General features: G+C 42.8%; 1 protein-coding gene across 9 annotated transcripts in view; it reads left to right on the forward strand.

Moving 5' to 3' along the window:
- NDUFAF6 (NADH:ubiquinone oxidoreductase complex assembly factor 6) overlaps positions 1 to 21,564 on the forward strand; it is a 162,344-nt gene that overhangs the window by 110,325 nt on the left and 30,455 nt on the right. For 2 of the 9 annotated variants that reach the window (XM_003821672.4, XM_008975165.4), the window contains exon 1: positions 18,261 to 18,491. The exons of 6 other annotated variants lie outside the window; for them this stretch is intronic. In XM_003821672.4, the coding sequence (XP_003821720.1) occupies positions 18,295 to 18,491 (197 nt within the window). In that variant the 5' untranslated portion in view covers positions 18,261 to 18,294. Of the gene's footprint in view, positions 1 to 18,260; positions 18,492 to 21,564 lie in introns of those variants that run through there. One more of the 9 variants, XM_024929764.4, reaches the window with a different exon arrangement.

Consider the following 21,564-nt stretch of genomic DNA (forward strand, 5'->3'; position numbering starts at 1 on the left):
AACTCCGTCTCTACAAAAAACACAAAAACTAGCTGGGTGTAGTGGTGCATGCCTGCATTCCCAGCTACTCAGGAGGCTGAGGTGGGAGGTTGACTTGAGCCCAGGAGGCGGAGGAGGTTGCAATGAGCCGAGATCATGCCACTGCACTCCATCCTGGGTAACAGAACCAGACTTGTCTCAAAAGAAAAGCATGCTTTAAAGGTGCAATATTGTATATTTTAAGTATGCATTAACATGTTGGGAGAGTAAGACCGAAAGACTCCTTGGAGTCCATATAATCCAATATAAGGGCAAAAAAAAAAAAAAGCATACATTGAATTTTCATTTCAAACATACAACTTATTCTTAACTATCATTTCCTTATTTCCAGGTTTCTTATACTATAGTTCCTTTGGCTTATACAAAAACGCTCCTGCTACCTCATGGAAGTATTTGCACTCTAACCAATTGATTTCAGAGCTTCTCAAAGGCTGAGAGAGACCCAAGCTGCCTTCTTTTTTTTGAGGCTGCTTGTATATTAACATTTTTTAAAATGATAAAATAAGGTTTTAAAAATTGTGATGTTTCAAGTGTTTACATTTTAACAAACTAATGCCTGTAATACCAAAAAAAAAAAAAAAAATTACAGCACAATATAGTTGTGCCAATAAGGATATAGCTAAAATATTTAATTTTAAAAATCCATGCGCCAGGCACATGACTCATGCCCATAATCCCAATACTTTGGGAGGCCAAGGCAGGAAGATCACTTGAGCTCAGGAGTTCAAGACTAGCCTGGGAAACATAGTTAGACCCCATTTCTACAAAAAATACAAAAGTTAGCCAGGCATAGTGGTGCATGCCTGTAGTCCCAACTAGTTGGGAGGCTGAAGTAGGAGGATCGCTTGAGCCTGGGAAGTTGAGGCTATAGTGAGCCATGACCATGCCACTGCACTCCAGCCTGGGCAACAGTGTGAGGCTCTGTTTTTTTTTTTTTTTTTAATCTGTGGTATACTAAAGATCATGTAGTTTAGTCATGGATCTCAATTTTATGTATTTATTTATTTAAGTCAGGGTCTCCTCTGTTGCCCAGGCTGGAGTAGTTTTCTCTAGGTTCACTGCAAACTCTGCCTCCTAGGCTCAAGCGATTCTCCCAACTCAGCCTCCCGAGTAGCTGGCACTACAGGCACACGCCACCACGCACAGCTAATTTTTGAATTTTTGTAGAGACGGGGTCTCACTATGTTGCCCAGGCTAGCTTTGAGCTCCTGAGCTCAAGCAATCCTCCCACCTTGGCCTCTCAAAATGCTGGGATTACAGGCATGAGCCACTGCACCCAGCCTTGAGTCTCAATTTTAAACTTGGAAAGAGAGTGTCTTCTTTCAATTCCACCAAAGTATCTTTGTGTAACTTCCTCTGGAGGCAGTGTTAAAAGCCTAAATCCTAAAAGCCCAGGCCAGATGGCTTTCAGCTCTGTGCTCATTTATCCTCCTCCTCTCTCTTACCACAAGCCAAGAATATTTAGTTGATTTGGGGAAAGCACATTATTATTTAATAATATGTAATGAATTAAAGATGATCATCATCAACTCTTACCCATTTCAACTGTGTAAAGAAAAACTCTGAATAATCCCAGCTTGGGTAAGTGCAGCAAAGGGCAGATTCTAAGATCAGTCTCTCTCCCAAATGGTAAAGCCTAGCTTTTCCTTAGCTAATTTTTATTCGTGTCAGTTTGATATGTCTTGTTTAGATCACAAGCTCCTTACAAAGGAATTCTATCCAGAGCTAGTACTAAAAACAGTAATTAATATTATTAGTTAATGCCCATTTAAACTGTTTTTTTGAGATGGAGTTTTCACTCTTGTTGCCCAGGCTGGAATGCAGTGGCACAATCTTGGCTCACTGCAACCTCCGCCTCCTGGGTTCAAACGATTCTTCTGACTCAGCCTCTCAAGTAGCCAGGATTACAGGCACGTGCCACTACGCCCGGGTAATTTCTTTGTATTTTTAGTAGAGACAGGGTTTCACCATGTTGGCCAGGCTGGTCTTGAACTCGTGACCTCAGGTGATCTGCCCCCCTCAGCCTCCCAAAGTGCTGGGATTACAGGCATGAACCACTGTGCCTGGCTAAACTGTTTGTTTTAATATTTAAACTGAAAAACAATTTTCACTGACGTTTCATTTCATGTACATTTCATTACAATTTTGTAATACATTTACAAATTTGTAGATATGGGCTGGGCATGGTGGCTCACGCCTATAATCATAGCACTTTGGGAGGCTGAAGTGGGAGGATCAGTTGAGGCCTGGAGTTTGAGACCAGCCTGAGCAATACAGAGAGATCTCATCTCTACAAAAAAAGAAAAAAAATTAGCCTGGCTTGGTGGCACATGCCTGTAGTTCCAGCTACTTGGGAAGCTAAGGTGGGAGGATTGCTTGTGCTCAGGGGGTTGAGGCTGCAGTGAGCCATGATCATACCACTGCACTCCAGCCTGGGCCACAGAGCAAGACCCCATCTCTAAAAAAATAAAAAACGAAAAATAAAATTATGTATAGATGTGGAAATATCCTGAACTCCACACTTGTGAACACAGACACTGCCACTGTCAGCCAGCACATAATACATATATACCTCCATACGTAAGCAAATATCACTCACTCACATAATTGCCTTTGATTTGAAAATACCCTGTTTCAACTGTAGTCACAGAAGAGATGCTCAACCATCTGCATGTAATTTGTAGCTGAAACTACCCTTTTGTGTAGACAAATTGGCTGTTCCATGGTGTTGATAGAAACCAGATATAGTTGGATTTAGATCCTCAGCCATCTGGGTCAGTGGGTTATGGGAGAGAGGGTGGATGTCACTGAAGAGATTCCCATAACAGCAACGGAGAAAGGTTTAGGGGCCATGGTCTTCCTAAGAGGCTGAGAAAGCTCACATAACCCCATCTGCTTCGGGCCAGCCTGGACAGAAAGTAGATTAATGAAGGTTAAGCAGTCTGGATAGAAAGTTGAGCTTCTCCTTTTTGTAAAGGAGGAAAAGCCAAGCAGAGATGTAATTTCAGCAGAGATCTCAAAAGAGGGCAGAGAAAGGAGTATTTAGAGAATAAAGGGAATTTACAGATATATCCCTCTATTGAACACACAGAATACTCGTTTGAATGTCAGTTTCCTCCTAAATATTATATTTAAAAGTTTATTAAAGTAATGATTGTTGTTTCTTTTAACAGTTACACATTTTTGAAGTATTTTTTCTTCTTAGCAAAATACAGAATGCCCTCCCCCAAGTATACTGTATCAAATTAATGTGATTGCAAAATTCCCCAGCACAGAGTTTGGGAAGGTCAAGTGCCAAGTGGCCCCTATGTAAGGGATGCTGCTTTTCTGAAAACAAACACAAAAAGCTTAGTTGTACTTTTTTTTTTGAGATGGAGTTTCACTCTGTCACTGGGGCTGGAGTGCAGTGGCTCCATCTCGGCTCACTGTAACCTCCACCTCCCGAGTTCAAGCAATTCTCCTGCCTCAGCCTCACCAGTAGCTGGGAGTACAGGCGTGTGCTGCCATGCCCAGCTAATTTTTGTATTTTTACTAGAGATGGGGTTTTGCTATGTTGGCCAGCCTGGTCTCGAACTCCTGACCTCAAGTGGAGGAGGCCTCGGCCTCCCAAAGTGCTGGGATTACAGGTGTGAGCCACTGCACCTGGCCTAGACCACAATTTTCAAGGGCTCTATGGACATGTGCTGTTATGCAAAGTGAAGGGCTTTAATCAGAATAAATGTCAAGATCCTTTCTAATTTTAAAATTGGAATCTATTGTTCATAAAAGTTAGAAAGTACTGTAGCAATATTTATAGGGTTTCCCCCCTTTCTTTCTCTTTAAGAGCAAAAAAGAAAAGGATTGTGTTCCTGAGAGAATCTGTGATTGTTCACTAAGACAAAGTCAGTCATCAAATAAGTCAAGTAGTGACTATGCCTCAGAGAACAACTGGCAGCTATTCAGTTTTAATTCCCACACTTGAATATGAGAAATAGTTCCTTTCAGACTCTTTAAAAAAAAATCCCACTAGTGTTAAAGTTCAGCAGTTTCAAATGAGAGGTCTCTAGTGGTGCTGGTTGGGCTCTCTGGGAAGCAGATGCTGAGAAACAGTAGGTGTGGGAAAGGTTTTGTGGGGAGTAAAGGCCGTCAAGACAAAGGGGAAGGAAGCAGGCTTGGGCAGAAGGAGCCAGCAGACCCAATCAGACTTGATGAAGACTCTGGCAAAGCCAGGGGAGCCGTGAGCACAGATAGTACATTAAAGGAGTCTTCTGTGCGGCGGAAATGTCTATGCCCTTGTCTACCGCCTGCCTCCATCACTGCTGCGGGCCGCCCTGGAAAGAGTGGGATCTTGGCTGCAAAGCTGATGCTAGTCCTTAGGGAGCTGTAAACGGGAGGCTGTCACCAGCCACGCTGCTTCCAGCTGGGCTCCATGTGTCGTGGGAGCATCAAAGAAGCACCAGGGCCTTCAGTGACACGTGCTAGCCACACTTTTACTACATTTCTGGAGGAGACGCCACCTTTCATTCTCAAAAAACTTCAAATCTTATCCATTTCCCTGCCCCTCATCTTGTCCCTTTCCCAAAGAGACAAGTCTAGGTTCCTCTCACTTTGTTACGCAGAGCAGTTCAGCACAATCAAAATAATTCTTCTTTCCTAGTGGACAGAGTCATCTTCAAAGAGTATTTTCCCTGGATATGAACATGTCACTCCCTTAATCTGATAAAATGGTTGTGGGAAATTCTTGCTTTAAGTGGCACTTTCCACTTCTTATTCCAGAGGGAAATAACTGGGCATGGTAAGAACGGAGAGTGACATTTGGGAGCTGAAGATGAGAATGTTACTGCCCTAGATGCAGGTGGTGCCCTCCTGGTGTACACTCTTTTGACCTTTCACCTTCTAAGCTCACTTTTGGGGCTTAAAGTTTTACATAGATCAGATTTGGGTTTAGGGTGGGAATGGTATAGAAGCTAAAGAGATACTTTATTCAATATTCATGCCTTAACTCCTAAAACAGAATTTTAGGGATTCAGACACCACCCCTTGCCTCTAGTTGACATTTGATAAGTGTTGATTGGGATGTTTAATTAATAATTAATTATGTACAAAGAAGAAATTTTACTCTACAAACTCAAAAGTATAGTAAGTATCTTATACTTCTGAGTATTTGTTTAAAACCAAATGGGCATGCCTATCTCTTTCCTGTACTGAAATTCTGGAGCCTTATGGATATGCATCATTATGAAGACTGTCTTTTCCATAGGATAGGTTCCTAAATGTGGAATTTTCAGGTCAAAGGGTAAGTGTATTTTGAATTTCAACATAGAGTTCCACATACTGACTCATCCTCAAAAGTATGAGTTTCTGATTAACTGCACATCACTGGCCTGAAAATCATCAATCTTTTCAACTGCAGATGGGTAAAAATTCAATTTTGTTTTTATTTTAATTCGCATTTCCCTGTCTACTGGCAAGATTGAGCACTGTTTTATATGCTTATATAGCATCTGTACTTCCTTTGATACACTGGATCTTTTGTCTTTTTACTGCTTTGTAAAACCCTTATGTAAGTAAGGGCTCTTAACTCTTTTCTGCGTGTTTATGCTCATTTAATTTACCATTTGTCTTTTGACTATCTATAGGCTAGTAAAGACACAGTCCCCTGCCCCTCAGCTCATATTCCAGTGAAAGCATCAGAGGAAAGACAGATAACCTGATAAAGCTACACACAGCTAATACATCTCAATAAATGTCAGATGGGGCATTTCTAATATTTGAAGGCTAAATTTGTTTTCTCATTAAAAGTACCTTTAGGCTGGTTACAGTGGCTCATGCCTGTAATCCCAGCACTTTGGGAGGCCTAGGCAGGTGGCTCTCTTGAGGACAGAAGTTTGAGACCAGCCTGGGCAACAGCAAGACTCTGTCTCTAAAATAAATAAATAAATAAATAAATAAACAAACAAATAAAAATTAGCCAGGTATGGTGGCACATGCCTGTGGTCCCAGCTACTTGGGAGGTGGGAAGATCGCTTGAGCATGAGAGGTAGAGGCTGCAATAAGTTATGATCGCGCCACTGCATTCCAGCCTGGGTGACAGAGTAAGACTCTGTCTCAAAAAAACAGCAAAAAACCCTTTTAATGGGTAATAAAAACAATGTAACTCCATAGATGGTTACTGGCATACTTTCATTATTAAGTCAGGGAAAAGATCAGTACTTTTAGTTTTGCCAGAGTTTGACCTCTTTCAACCTCATTCAACTTCTATCCCGTCCCTTATCAACCTACTACTCCCAAATTCCATTCTTCCTCAGAATGTTTCTTTCTACTCTTCTATTTTCAAAGGAATGGTACTTGTAAGTTTGTGATAGAGATATGGTTTCTTTTTCTTCTTCTCCTTTTTTTTTTCTAGAGACATGGTCTTGCTCTCCAACCCAAACTATAGTGCAGTGGCACAATCATAGCTCACTGCAGCCTCAAACTCCTGGGCTCAATCCCCCCCATTTCAGCCTCTTGAGTAGCTAGGAAGTACAGGTGTACACCACCACACCTGGCTAATGTTTTTAAATTATTTTTTGTAGAGACAGGGGTCTTGCTATGCTGTCCAGACTAGTCTTAAACTCCTAGCCTCAAAGGATCCTCCCACCATGGCCTCCCAAAGTTCTGGGATTGCAGGTGTGAGCTACTGCTCCCAGACTGATAGAGATTTTGCATTGATATCCACTGAGCCTTTAAACTCTAAATATATACATAAATGACATCTGAGAAGTCTTGCTTTCTTCAAATAGTTGATTATGCAAAAAGAAGTTTCAAATTTTAGTATCTTAAAATCAGACAGCCTATTTCCCTGTTTAGTATTCACTCACTTAACAGATGTTGATTGCATACCTCCATATACTAGGCACTGTTTTGAGTGCCGTGGGTATAACATGACATCCATATGTTCGTGGAACTTACATCCTAGTCGGGGGGGAGAGTGACATTAAGCCAGTAAAAACATAAGTATATAATATGTCAGATGGTGATATATACTGCAAAGAAAAAAATAGGGCAGCATAAGTGGAGGGTTACAAGGTGAATTGTGTTCCCCCTCCCCCAAATCCTAACCCCCAGTACTGGAAATGTGATATTATTTGGAAAGAGGTTCTTTGATCAGGTCAAAATGAGATCACTAGGGTAGACCCTAATCTCAGATGACTAGTGTCCTTATACAATGGGGAAATCTGGGCACAGACATGCACACAGGGAGAATGCCATGTAAAGAAAAAGGCAGAGATCAGGGCAATGCTTCTATGAGCCAAGGAACACTGAAGACTGTCAGCAAACCACCAGAAGCTAGCAGAGAGGCACAGCACAGATTCTTCCTTGTAGCCTGCTGAACAAAACAACTCAGCTGACACCCTGATCTCAGACTTCTCGCTACCAGAACTGTGAGACAACAATTTTCTGGTGTTCAAGACACCCCAATTTGTGGTGCTTTATTATGGTAGCCCTAGGCAACTAATACAGAGAGGGAAAGGAAGATTTTAGATGGGGCGGGGAGTGTGAGGAATGTTGACATGTGAACAGATAACTGAATTGTGTCAAACAGTTCACTGTGAGTCACATATAATAGTAGAGGGAACAGCACATGTGAAGGTCCTCTGGTGGGAGAATGCTTGGCATGTGTAAGGAACACCAAGTCAGGGTACCTGATGTATAATGAACAAAGTTGGGGGGAAAGGGAGGAGACAGGCTAGACCATGTTGTGACCTGTGGCCATGTGTGGACAGCTGGCCTTTTCTCTGGGTAAGATGAGAAGGTATTGGAAGGTTGTGAGCAGAGAAGTGACATCCCCATTGCCACAAGTAGAGAATTCAGTTTTTGGTTAAGCAGAAACTAAGTTCCAAGTTCCTGGTTTATGGTTTTGTTTATGCATCTGTCTTAGCCAGGACTCTTGGGTTGCAAGTGAAAAGATCCAACTCAAACTCTCCTAAGCAAGGGAAATAATTTACTAGCTCACATAACCAACAACCAGTCTATGAATACTTTAGGCACAGCTAGAATTTGGGGATCAACCCATATTGTCAAAAATCTGTCTCCTTTTATTCCTCTTTCAGCTCTACTTTTTCTCTGTTGACTTCATTTGCAGGCAGGCTCTTACAGTATTGCAGCAAAAGAACCCCTACCAGCTCTAGAGTTGCATGCTTGTCAGTGTTGGAAATATCAGGCAATGTTCTCTCTTCTCTACTATCTATATAATCCCCCCTGAAAGTGCTGTTTGGCTTCCTCAGGTCATGTGTCAACACCTGCAGTAATCAATGATAATTTCTAGAGATAGTACTCTAATTGGCTGGCCTGGATCATGTCTACTACAGTGGAAAGAGAGCAGACCCACAGGTTGGACTGTGGGTGGATGAGCATTTACCAAAAGAAAGAGTTCTGTCAGGGTGGTGTTGCACAGCTCCAGACTCGAATCCATCTTGTAGTCCATCTGTTTGGGACCTCCTGGAGTTGTGCAGTGTACAACCTGAGAGGCCATACAGAGTGGTTCTTGGTTCTATAACCTAAATAAGGAGGAAAGGAAGCTGGGCAGCCCAAACAGCAGGCATCCCCTACTGTATCTAATTACAAAGTTAGTCATTTGTAACTTTAAGAAAGGACTTTTTTAAGAAAAGACTATTTATGACAAGGTCTTGGCTGGGCTTCTGGCTTCATGGAACAAAATATGACATAAAATTCTAATCTACAGTAGATACATAAATACATTTGTTTTAATTTACCCAGGGAACAATACCTAATAGTCCTAACTGCGGTACACTTTTAAACTTAGGACAAGCAGATAATTCACCTTTGACAGCAATAGTATAAATGGAGTTATAATTCATAAATGCAGTGGTTCTTCCTTCTAAGAACTTTGAGCATTCACTTATTTGATAACTATTAATATTGATAGGCACTGTGTTGGAAATTGCAAATATAGTAGAAGAACCAAACAAACTTGGTTCCCTTCCTCAAGAGTGAGATGGACACTTAGCAATGAACATACAATACATACTTTTATATAGTGATAAGTAGCAAGAAGGAAAAGAACTGTGTTCTATCAGAGAAATTAGCAAGAAGTGGGGAGCTGATTTAGACTGGGACCAGGGACTTACCTGAGGTTGTGACATTTAAGAAGAGTGCTAAGGGATAAATAGAAATTAGCCAGATCAAGAGTGAGAAAGAGAGGAAGAATATCCCAGGCAGAGGAAATGACATATGCAAAGGCTTTAAAATGCTTAAGATATCACCAGACATTCCTGGCCAGGCCCACTGTTATCCCGGATGCTTACCATTTCCATTGTTTATTGATGTTCATAATATTTCAAATGAACTAAATCATACACATCCTCTTTTCATCATTACCTGGTAGACTGAATGTTTAGCTTCTCCCCTCCGATTGTGCCTTACATATATTAATGTATTAATATATGAAGATCACAAAGTGATAAAAGTGTTCAAAAGGTAGAATTTATTAAAGGATGATTATATAATTATTTCATGTTGACAATATGTCTTCAATTGTTTTGCAATCTTTTAACATTTCTGTTTTTATAACTGCATGGTATGAAAAAGAGGATGAAATGAGTTAGAAAGAGCTGGAGACACCAAGTGTAGATAGGAATTTCACATTTAAAGTTAATTCTTGGAAGTTCTCTTCTGGCATCTGCTAAGTGAAGGATGGAGACCTGGGTTCTAACTACTGGTGAGCAGTTAAAACGTGAACATCTGGCCGAGCGCGGTGGCTCACGCCTGTAATCCCAGCACTTTGGGAGGCTGAGGTGGGCGGATCACGAGGTCAAGAGATCGAGACCATCCTGGCCACATGGTGAAACCCTGTCTCTACTAAAAATACAAAAATTAGCTGGGCCTGGTGGCGTGTGCCTGTAATCCCAGCTACTTGGGAGGCTGAGGCAGGAAAATCGCTTGAACCCGGGAGGTGGAGGTTGCAGTGAGCTGAGATTGCGCCATTGCACTCCAGCCTGGCGACAGAGAGAGACTCCATCTCAAAAAAACAAAAAGCAAAAAACAAAACTTGAACGTCATGGTCCAAGTCCTTAATCAATCAGAGTCCCAACAGGAGACAGAAGAAAATAATTTGGGGTGCTTTATATACAAAGGGACTATTTTCATAGGTCTGTGTGTGCAGGCATCTGGTGCCTCCTCCTTCTCTTCCTTCTCTTCTTCCTCCTCCTCTTTTTTTTTTTTTTTTTGAGACAGGGTCTTGCTCTGTTGCCCAGGCTGGAGTGCAGCAGCACAATCATGGCTCACTGCGGCCTCAACTTCTGGGCTCAAGTGATTCTGTTGCCTCAGCCTCCCAAGTAGGTAGGACCACAGGTGTACACCGCCATGCCCAGCTAATTTTTTTTTTTTTTTTTTTTTTTTTTTTGTGGACATGGGGTTTCACCATGTTTCCAGGCTGGCCTCAAACTCCTCAGCTCAGCTGATCTGCCTGCCTTGACCTCCCAAAGTGCTGGGACTACAGGCATGAGCCACCACGCCCCGCCCATCTGGTGCTTCTTAATGAGCTGTAGGCACAAAGGGATGAGGAGACTGAAGTGAGGGGTCATACAGAGGCATGTGGAGTCATGTAGAGTCATGGAGACAACCTTACAGGAAGGGAACAAGGGGATTAAGCAAACTGACTTTCCTTTCCTTCATCTCTCCCTCCCTCTCTTTGATTCTATATGAACCCAACTAGAAGCCAGAAGTCATGAGCATCTATCCATGTGGTCCATACAGGTCAGCCCTCCAGGTAGAAAGTAGGATGAAGAGGAAGAGTAGATCTGACCTAAAGAGGCAAATGTATTTTGCCATAAATTTCCACAGACTTTCTACCAACCCTTAGGTGTTCAGCTAGCCAGTCTGGTTGTCTAGTTCTATCCAGTTTTTTCTGATAATATTTCATAGTTCATAGAGGCTGGGTATGTATTAGAAAATAACAAAAGTGTTTATCTGCTGATTCCTAGGATACCCTACAAATTGGATAGGTAGTGTCAACTCCTGCTTTTCTAGTTTCAGAGTTATTTACTGTGGGTTTTTTTTGTTTTAACATCTAGCCAGTCAACTCCTAAAAATGAACAATCCAACAGACTTCTGCAATCATGTGCATTTGGAACAAGTCCCTAATTAAATGATGACATCCTTTGAAGAAAGACATTTTGTCATACTGCTATCACCTCCACTGCTCATCTTGGTTTTTCAGTATTACAGAAGTTTCCAAACATGAAGAATATGGAGAATAAGATAATGTATATTCATATGTCTGCCATCCTGATTTAGAAAATTTTAATAATTTGACATGTTTGCTTCAGAATATTTTTTTTTCTGAGACAGGGTGTCGTTCTTTCACCCAGGCTGGGTGCAGTGATCATGGCTCATTGCTGTGTCAACTTCCAGGGCCTGAAAAATCCTTCCAACTCAGCCTTTGAGTAGCTGGGACCACAGGTGTGCACCACCATGCTTGGCTATTTTTTTTTTTTTTGTAGAGATGGGGTCTCCCTATGTTGCCCAGGCTGGTCTTGAACTCGTGGGTTCAAGCAATCCTCCCGCCTTGGCCTCCCCAAGTGCGGTGATTACAGGTGTGAGCTACCAAACCTGGCCTGCTTTAGAATTTTTAAATAAATAAAATATCACCAATACAGTGAGGGTTTCTTTTTACCTCCCATTACCTCCTATTCATTCATTCATTCATCCATTAACTTTCATGTCAGAAAAATGTTTGCGCAACTACTCACTAGACTATAAAGCCAGGGGATAAATACAAATAAGCTTGTCTTGTTCCCTTTCCTCAAGGTGCTCCCAATCTGTTTTGTGGGGACAGACAAGAAAACATCTGAGAAGACAGGTGGGGGTGGGAAGAGGGGGTGTGCAACCCAGACATTGGGATAAAAACACAGGCATAAAGATGCCCATTAAACACAAATTGTATTGAACTGATTGAACTGATCTTGGTACATTAGTGGACAGCAACCCAATTCAGGTGCCAAAAGAGAAATGAGAAAGAGAAGGAACAGGACAAGATGAAGAAAGAAGAAGAAATGACATCATAAGCCTTTAGGCTCCTAACCATTTCCCCCTACAATACACACAATGGGTGATGGGGTGATGTTCACAGATATGCTATATTCCCTGGGTACTTGACTTAGGGGCTATGGCATAGGCAAGGTATTTGTGGTTTCTGGTACATAGCTGTAACTCCACCCGTTTCTCTCCCATGTTGAAAATGACATTATCATCAGGATAACTTGGAGTCATCTCATATATATATTTACTTATTTATTTTGAGACAGAGTCTTGCTCTAGACCCTGGCTGGAGTGCGATGGCATGATCTTGGCTCACTGCAACCTCCACCTCTCAGCTTCAAGCGGTTCTCCTGCCTCAGCCTCCCAAGTAGCTGGGACTACAGGTTTGCGCCACCATGCCCAGTTAATTTTTGTATTTTTAGTAGAGACGGGGTTTTGCCATGTTGTCCAGGCTGTCTCAAACTCCTGGCCTCAAGTGATCTGCCTGCCTTGGCCTCCCAAAGTGCTGGGATTACAGGCGTGAGCCACTGCACCCCGCCTCATCTCTAATATATACACAAAGCAAACAATAGTATTTTCAAACTTTAGTTCTTTATTCTAATTAGAAACAATTTGTGCAGAGACAACCCACCATACCCATGTGACAACTATGACAAGTCTTGTCTGTGTCTTATGTAGGCGTCATCATCAATCTTCCTCTTCCTACATGTGATTTTGTATGCATTAAATCTATGGAACATTTAGCAGGTATGCCCCAGAATGGCTGATGGTCCATTTTTGGTAGGTGTGAAAAGATAAGAGAAAAAAAACCTAAAGAAATGACAGTTTTGGTATTGAAAAATTGGCAATATAAGATCATAGTGGAAACCAAAGAGTGAAATGAATAAAACTGCAATTGCATAACATAGTGACCACTTTGCCTCTTCTTGTTTCTGAGAGAACAGTGTGTAGGTGTCCTTTTAGCAAATGAAAAATATGCCACCTAATAGGTATTTGACATTGGCTAATTTTGTTAGTTTCTAGTGCCCCTTCCATACTACGTGTATAACCAGTACTAAATGCTCAAAAACTATTGAATTGATAGATGACTTTCTTTCAAATCTAAAATTGTACAATTCTATATTTTTTTAAAAAATGGTAATTGAGGGCCAGGCATGAAGGCTCACGACTGTAATCCCAGCACTTTGGGAGGCCGAGGCAGGCAGATCGCCTGAGGTCAGGAGTTTGAGACCAGTCTGGCCAACATGGTGAAACCCTGTCTCTACTAAAAATACAAAAATTAGCTGGGTGTGGTGGTGGGTGCCTGTAATCCCAGCTACTTGGGAGGCTGAGGCAGGATAATTGCTTGAACCCGGGAGGCGGAAGTTGCAGTGAGCGGAGATCGCAACATTGCACTCCAGCCTGGGCGACAAGAGTGAAACTTTGTCTCAAAAAAACAAAGGTAATTGAGGATAAGTAAACTACCCAAAAAGCATGATGCATTCAAGTTCCTCTTTTTCATAGCTGATAATAGGTTCCTTAAAATCAGATAACTGTAAGGCTTGACTATTAAACGAATAGTGGAAACCCTTCACAAGGGGAAATATTCCTTTCAACTTTGTATTTTCTTCATATTCTGCCCTTCTTAAACTTGCTGAGTCTGATTTGCTCTTTCAGTCACTAAGACTGCAAGCCTGTATGGTGCCTTGTTATAAATGAGAAGGTCCCCATCTGGGCTGAGGCAGCCCTGCAGGCACATGCCTCTCTGTGTGAAGAGAAAGGCTACCCTTCCTCTGAGCAGAGACAATCCCACACCAGCCCACACCAGCCCCTCTTGCTCCCTTAGCCAGGCATGTTTGTGCAGTGCACACACTGCATAACCTGGTGTCTTATTTCCGGTGCCAAAAAACTTGGCCTTCAGAACAATACACTAAACGCCTCCCAATGCCAGGCACTTGGCCAGGCACTGGAGATAAAAAGAGGAGTAAGAAAACATCTACCTTTGGCAGTCTGGGAAGAGGGCCATATAAGCAGATCACCACAGTAAGACCTGGCAAAGTGATCAAACATGAACACAAATTGTTATAGGATCAAAACTGGGGAAACAACTCTTTTTTTCTTGGATGGGGTTATGGTCAAGGAAAATTCAGGAAGGAAGAGGTGTTTAATTAGGTGTTTGGGGGATGAGTAGAGGTTCATGAAAGGGAAAAAGGGCATTAGAACTTTTGTGGTGACAAGGACAAACTTAGAGCTCTCCTCCTATAACCCCAAACCTCAGGAAAGCCTTGGGTTGCGGCTTACTTTGATTTAGGTCTTGAATCACACCATTTTTGTTGGGTTTGTCTTTCTACATGTCTTTTTGCCTTTGAAGTGATCCAGACAAGCTTAGCAGTGGGGTTTGTAAAAACAGTGTAATAAACATTGCCCATTTGCCAGGACTGTCCTCTGTGTAGCTCTCTTGGGAGTCTGTAGAGGCCGTAGGTGGCTGGTTAAAGGCTGGGGATTTGGGATTATCACCAAATGGCCTCCTTGAAGATACAGCACACAAGGACAATCCAGAAAGAGGGAACAGCATAATCCCACAATATTTTGTTTGCCAAATGGAAATCTCTTTAGTGACAAACATTTAACTTAGCACCAGGTGTGACCTTCAGTTATGCAATAGAACTGTGGATCAGCTAGGATGAAATTTCTTATTTCCCTAGAAGAATGTTTTGTCCAGAAACACTATCCCAAGGCAACAGACTATATTTCCAACTCTGTGAGCCTTTTCCCTTCTTGGCACGTGCTACTGGTTGCTAGACGAATCAGGAGGCAGTATGTGCATAGAACAGCTCCTCACAAGTCACTGTCATTCTAAAAAAAACTCAGTATGTGTCCTTTTGGCAGGAAGTCAGAAACATGTTCTCTGGACCATTAAGGGACAGCATCTTTTGTTATAAATGTGTTATATTTGTTCTTTGACCTTCATCTATATCCTTTATATATAAGTGTTTCCCTGATATCTGGGAGCCATCATAGGAAATTATCAAACCTGAGGAGGAAGGTCCTGAAAATCCTTGATTTGTAGCCAAGTCAAACAAAAGCATGGGTAACCTAAGGACTCACTAATTGCTACTGGTGTCCAAAGTAGGGGGCAGCCTTGTGAGACTGAGCTCTGAACCTGTGGATTCTGTCCTTACTGTGTAGTCCTGAAAATGCTTGGTGTGGAAGATCTATACATGTAGTGTCAGAAGGGTTGCATAAGTATAGAAAAATTGTTTTTCCTTTTTAATAGTGGTTCATCTAAAAAGTATTTAATTGTGGAAAATATAAGGATTGAATAAGGGCATAGTTAATGTGTTATATCTGTCGATAAGATGAACTATAATGCTGTCATTAAAAATGTTTATGAAGGTTCAATATAATAAAAATACCAGTTTTCCATACATTAGGTATAAAGTTAACATAGCTGTAATAAAAATACCTTCAGAATTATTTTAATCGAATGGCTGATCCTAAAAGCCAAATGGGAAAATAAACAAGAATGGCCAGGAAGACCGGGGAAGAGAAAAAGAGTAATGAAGAAGGACTAGCCCTACTAGATATCTATGAAAACATATTTTAAAGACGCAATAGTTAAAAGAGTTTACTACTAGAACATTAATAGACAAATGGAACACTATAGACACAAAGTATATGCATGAGTTTATTCTGTGAAAAAGGAAGCATCTCAAATCAAAGGAGGAAAAGGTGGACTACTGAATAAATGATAGTAAGACAACTACTAGATATAAAGAAAAAAGTTAGATTCATACCTTCCTAATCTTTACCCCTCCAAAAAAAAAAAAAAAAAGAAATGTAAAAAAGTGAAATCTACAAGTAGTACGAGAGAAACCAGAAGGACTAGAAGAAAGCAAGGGATTCTTTTAACACATTTAAAATGGGGAAGGCCTTTTTAAAGACTGCAAAATCCAGAAGCCATAAAAGTAAATATTGTAAATTTGACTAGATAAAAATATATTGCAAAATTTCTGCATGGCAAAGATTCCACAAGCAAAGACAAAACTAAAACCTAACTGAGGAAAATAATAATGATCTATATTACAGACAAAGGACTAATCCCCCTCACGTGTCATGGCAGCTAGCTTCCCACAGAGTAAGTGATGAGAGAGAGAGAGAGAGCACCCAAGATGAAATATGGAAGGTGCAGACCTTTTATAACCTAATCGCAGGAGTGACATTGGGTTTTCCTTTCGAATTTTTCTGATTTGTTTCCCTGTGGTGTCGATTTATCTTGTTTCTTGTCTTTTTCTTATAAACTTTAAAATTAGATTTAGAAGCTTAATTAACTTTATGTTAAGCCTTTTTGCCAAGAATATTTCATATGTAGTATATTGAATTTTATGTTTCCTTTTATTAGTGAAGCAACTTTCCCAGAAGCACCACAGTGGACTTGTTCTCAAGTCTAATTGGCCAGATCAGGGAAATATGCACTGTCCTGGACCAATCACTGGTGATGAAAGGGTAACACCCGCCACTGGAGTTCTGCTACTACACAGGATGAAGAAAGGTAATTTCAGAGAGTAAAAACCAAAGTTGCATGAATTGGTTAGAGTTCTTAGGGCCAGAGGACAAGGTGCTTTCCCTTGGGTTTAAACAAAAACAGTAACTTGGAGTCACAAAGGCAAGTGGCCAGAGTTGAGGCAGAGAGGTAAATTGAGGCCACATCATGGACGGACTGCATATAACACACAGTAAATGCTGTCAAGTAGGGAAACGCCATGATCAGATGGACATTTTAGAAAGAACCAGTCTGGCCATAGCAAGAAAAGTCTAGGCAAATCTGGAGGCAAGAGGTGTCACTGGGATTCAAGTGTAGGCCGCTGCTGGCTGGGATCAGCTAGTTGGTAGCAGCTAGACCCAACTCTAATATTTGAGGGGCCTGAAGGTAAGAGTACCAAAGGAAGCCAACATACCATGTGAACAAATATTCAAAGTTAATCCCAGCACTATGGGAGACTGAGGTGGGCGGATCATGAGGTCAGATCGAGACCATCCTGGCCAACATGGTGAAACCTCATCTCTACTAAAAAGACAAAAATTAGCTGGACGTGGTGGCGTGCACCTGTAGTCCCAGCTACTCGGGAGGCTAAGGCGGGAGAATCGCTTGAACCCGGGAGGCGGAGGTTGCAGTGAGCCAAGATCAAGCCACAGCACTCCAGCCTGGCAACAGAGTGAGACCCTGTCTCAAAAAAAAAAAAAAAAAAAAAGTTATAAATCAAGTTAGTAAACTGTTAAAAGCTCTGTCTTCCTGCCTTGATAAATACATCTTCCTAAGGACCTGAAAGGTCAGGTTTACATTGAAAATTTTGACTCCTTGGAGTTCCATGCTGGACCTTGGAGGCCCAGACAAGCAGGCTCTGGCCTATGGCCGTCTTCACTTCCTTTCCCTGTCCAAATAAGATTGTGGAATAACACAGATATTTTGAATGTTTGGATCTTACCCGACTACTTACTAGTTATGTGAACTGAGGCACTTCAGCTTCTACAATTTTCAAGTGACAGCCATTGGGGTAAAGCAGGAAACAAAATAATGGCACTGCCCGTATGGAACCCAGAGGATACTGGGAGAAAAAAGTCAGCAAGCAGGTTAGCTATAGGTAGTGGTTGATAATGGCCTACTGTGTGGCTTCTCTGAGAGATGTATGTGCTTTTCTGCTGGAGGTGTTAGGTGGCCAGTGGTTCCCAAACAGGGCGACATTTCCAGAGGCCTTTGGGGGTGTGCGGGCGTTTGGTGGTCACCAAGCCTGGGCATTCACCTATTGCAAACTTCCAGCAACGTGCGGGACAGCGCTATTGCGCCCAAAGTGCCAAGGCAGCCCCTGTTGAGAAACAGTGCAAGGTGTTCTGTTCTCATGGTGGATTTGGGGTATAGGGGCGGCGGGGCGTGATTTTGGCAGCTACTTCCTTCACCAGCAGCACCCATGACTTCTTGTAGGTGCTCTGAGGTCGCCTGTGGATGCACGTGGGGGAAGGGGAAGAGCCCAGGAGGGGTCGGACGGACTTGGGCGGGTCTTTCCTGGAACGAAGGCCAAAGAGTCGCGGCGGCGGCCCAGATGCAGAGGACCACAGCGACACCTGGCTCTTCTTTGAGCGGCGTCCAGAGGCTGCCTTCCCGCGACTCAAAGGAGAGTAGGGGAACCTGCAGGGGCGTGGCTGGGGCGTAGCTGCGCGCCGACGGCGGGGGGTCGAAGGGCACGCAGTGCCGGCGTCATGGCGGCCTCCGCGCACGGCTCTGTCTGGGGGCCGTTGCGGCTTGGCATACCCGGCCTGTGCTGCCGCCGGCCGCCTCTGGGTCTGTACGCGCGCATGCGGCGGCTGCCCGGGCCGGAGGTGTCTGGGCGGAGCGTGGCTGCGGCCAGCGGACCGGGCGCCTGGGGCACTGACCACTACTGCCTGGAGCTGCTGCGGTGAGCGAGCACGACCTTCCCTGGCGCGGCGGGAAGCGGGGTCCCGGGGTGGGAGCGGCTGCGCCTCGCGTCTGGCCTGACGTTTGAGCGAGCGGACCGGCGCCTTCCTCGTGCCCCTCTGGGTGTGCGTTCTAGTGGGCGTCGGGTGCGGGTGTGCGGAGGCAGCGGGCCCACAGGAACATTCACATGGGTGACAAAATTATGGCAAAATTCCTTCGACTGCCCACGCTTGTCGCCTTATCTGAACCTTAATTTTAGCCGAATTCAGCGTTTTTGCATGAATAACCTTTGTTATTCACAGAACGTCTATTAGTTTTAACCACAACGGTAGCCAACTTTGAGTTCTTTCTGTGTGCCTGGCATTATGCAAAGCAGATTACGAGTAATTAGTCTTCATTACAAGTTGCGACGGACAAATGTAGACCTATCATTTAAGGTTGTGAGTTATAAAGCATGTAGAACAATTCCTGGCATATAGTAAGGGCACAGTGAGTGGAAGTCATTATTATCTCATTTAACAGACAAGGAAACTGGGTTTTATAGTGATTAGAGAATTTGCCACAGGTTCACAAGAATAGCCTCACAAAGTCAGAGCCCTGAAGTGTTTTGTTTGTCGGGCATAGTGCTGGGAAGGCCTGGCACTTGGGTGTCGCTCCTTAATCATTTGTGGAGGTGGGTTGGATCAATCAGGTCACCTGGTTCATGCGGCAGGGACCCCTGGGAATCCAGGCCTGACTGCTGAGACCAGTGGCTTAGCCCCTCTGCCCTTCTGCTATGTCTCATTTGAAAAACTGGGGTAAGGTCTTGAAGTACTTGGTCTCAAGGACTTACCAAAAGTACTTGAATAACTAAACTACCTTGAAGTTGATCATGCAAGTAAAACCGTTTTTTTTTAAAATTCCATTTTAGAGAAAAGCAGCGTAACACAACAAAATGCATTCATTTCAGTGTTTTGTTTATAATCCCTTTTAAAAATTGTGGGCCGGCCGCGGTGGCTACACGCCTGTAATCTCCGCACTTTAGGAGGCTGAGACCGGTGGATTGTTTGAGCCCAGGTGTCTGAGACCAGTCTGGCCAACATGGCGAAACCCCATCCCTACAAAAAAATAAAAAATTAGCTGGGCGTTGTGTCCCGCGCTTGTGGTCCCGGCTGCTCCAGAGGCTGACGTGGGAGGATCGCTTCAGCCTGGGAGGTGGAGGTTGCAGTGAACCAAGATCGCTCCACTGCACTCTAGCCTGGGCGACAGTCTCAAAAACAACAAAAACAAAAATTATTTATTTCCTACCTTATTTGTTGATTACTTGTAAGAGAAACAAGATAGCAGTAATGGAAATCAGGCATTAAGAATTGTAAAAGCCAAAAAAAAATTGTAAAAGCCAAAATTGTGAAAAGATTGCATTATTTTTATATATTTAAGTTGTTATATTTTGATGATAAAAAGTTTAAGTTGCCAGAGTATACCACCCAATAGCCGCTAGTGTCATAACTTTGCAGAGATAATCACTTTTAAAAATTTCTTATCTATTCTTCCAGGGATAGTCTGTGGATTTACAAATATTTAAGGCTGGAGGAATGGCTTACACCTGTAATCTCAGCATTTTGGGAAGCCTAGGCAGAAGGGTTGCTTGATGCCAGGAGTTTGAGACCAGCCTGGGCAACATAGCGGGACGCTGTTGCTACAAAAAATAAAAAAATTAGCTGGGCTTGGTGGCACAGCCTGTGGTCCCAGCTACTGCGAGGCTGAGGCGGGAGGATCACTTCACTCCAGGAGGTTGAGGCTGCTATGAGCCGAGTTTGCTCCATTGCACTCCAGCCGGGGCAACAGAGCAAGACCCTGTTTCAAAACAAACAAACAAAAATATTTAAGTACATTATTAGTTATTTTTTACTTCAGTCACATGCTAGTTTTTCTCAAGTATATATACTGTATTTACAAATGGTCAGGTACTTAAACTGTCCATGTTATTTGTGTGGAATGGGGGCTCTTGACTCTAGTGACTTATTTCAAATGCTGAATTTTGCAGGCAGACCTGATTTGAGAGTATTAATCCCAGCTCTATCACTTGGGAAGGTTTCTTTAAGATTCCATGTCGGCTGGGCACCATGGCTCACACCTGTAACCTTAGCACTTTGGGAGGCTGAGGAGGGAGGATTGCTTGAGCCTAAGAGTTCCAGACCAGCCTGGGCAACATAGTGGGACCCCTTCTCTACAAAAAATAAATAAAATTAGCTGGGCATGGTGGTAAGCACCTGTAGTCCCAGCTACTCTGGAGGCTGAGAGAGGAGGATCACTTGAACATGGGAGGTTGAGGCTGCAGTGAGCCAAGATCTTGCCACTGCACTCCAGCCTGGGTGACAAAATGAGACCCTGTCTCAAAAAAAAAAAAAAAGATTCGGTTTTTTTCCTCATTTGTAAATGTTTACTCTTACCTTATAGCCTGGTGTTGTGAGGATTGAATGTGATGATATAGTAAAAAATGCTTAGCAGAGTTCAGACACATGACAAATATAAGTTTAAAAAATAAAAATAAACTTGAAATAGAATTTCTGGCTTCTAATTGTCCATCAATAATCTCTGCAAGATTTGGCCTCTGAAATTGTGCAGGGTTGTTTTGGACGTGCATTTTATGCAAGGCCTCTAAATAGCAGGAAAAATAGCAGGCCATAACTTCGGGTTCGCCATCCTCAGCTCTCTAGCAATTTAGGTTTTTGGGAAAATCTCAAACCTAATTTACATAGGCTTCTCCGACTTTGGCTTTGAGGAGGATAAACACAGAGCCTCAGGCTGTAGTGAGAAGGTGAGGAGGTACTACTGGTGGTGTTGGAGTGCACTAATGTTCTTTACTTTGCTGCAATCTCACCAGGGAATCACTTCCTTTGTGCCTCAGTGGCACAGGTCCATGGTACTAACACACAACAATCCTAATACCCCGTGTGCTTGTTTCTTATATGTCTGTCTCTCTCAACTCAGTCGAAGTCAGTACCCATCTTCAGTGTCTGGAACAGTGCCTGGCACATAGTAGGCACTGCATAGATGTTAGAATGAATGAGAGGTTATTTGCCCTATTGCCA

The sequence above is a fragment of the Pan paniscus genome, chromosome 7, assembly GCF_029289425.2.
Source record: "Pan paniscus chromosome 7, NHGRI_mPanPan1-v2.0_pri, whole genome shotgun sequence".
Taxonomy (NCBI): Eukaryota; Metazoa; Chordata; class Mammalia; order Primates; family Hominidae; genus Pan; species Pan paniscus.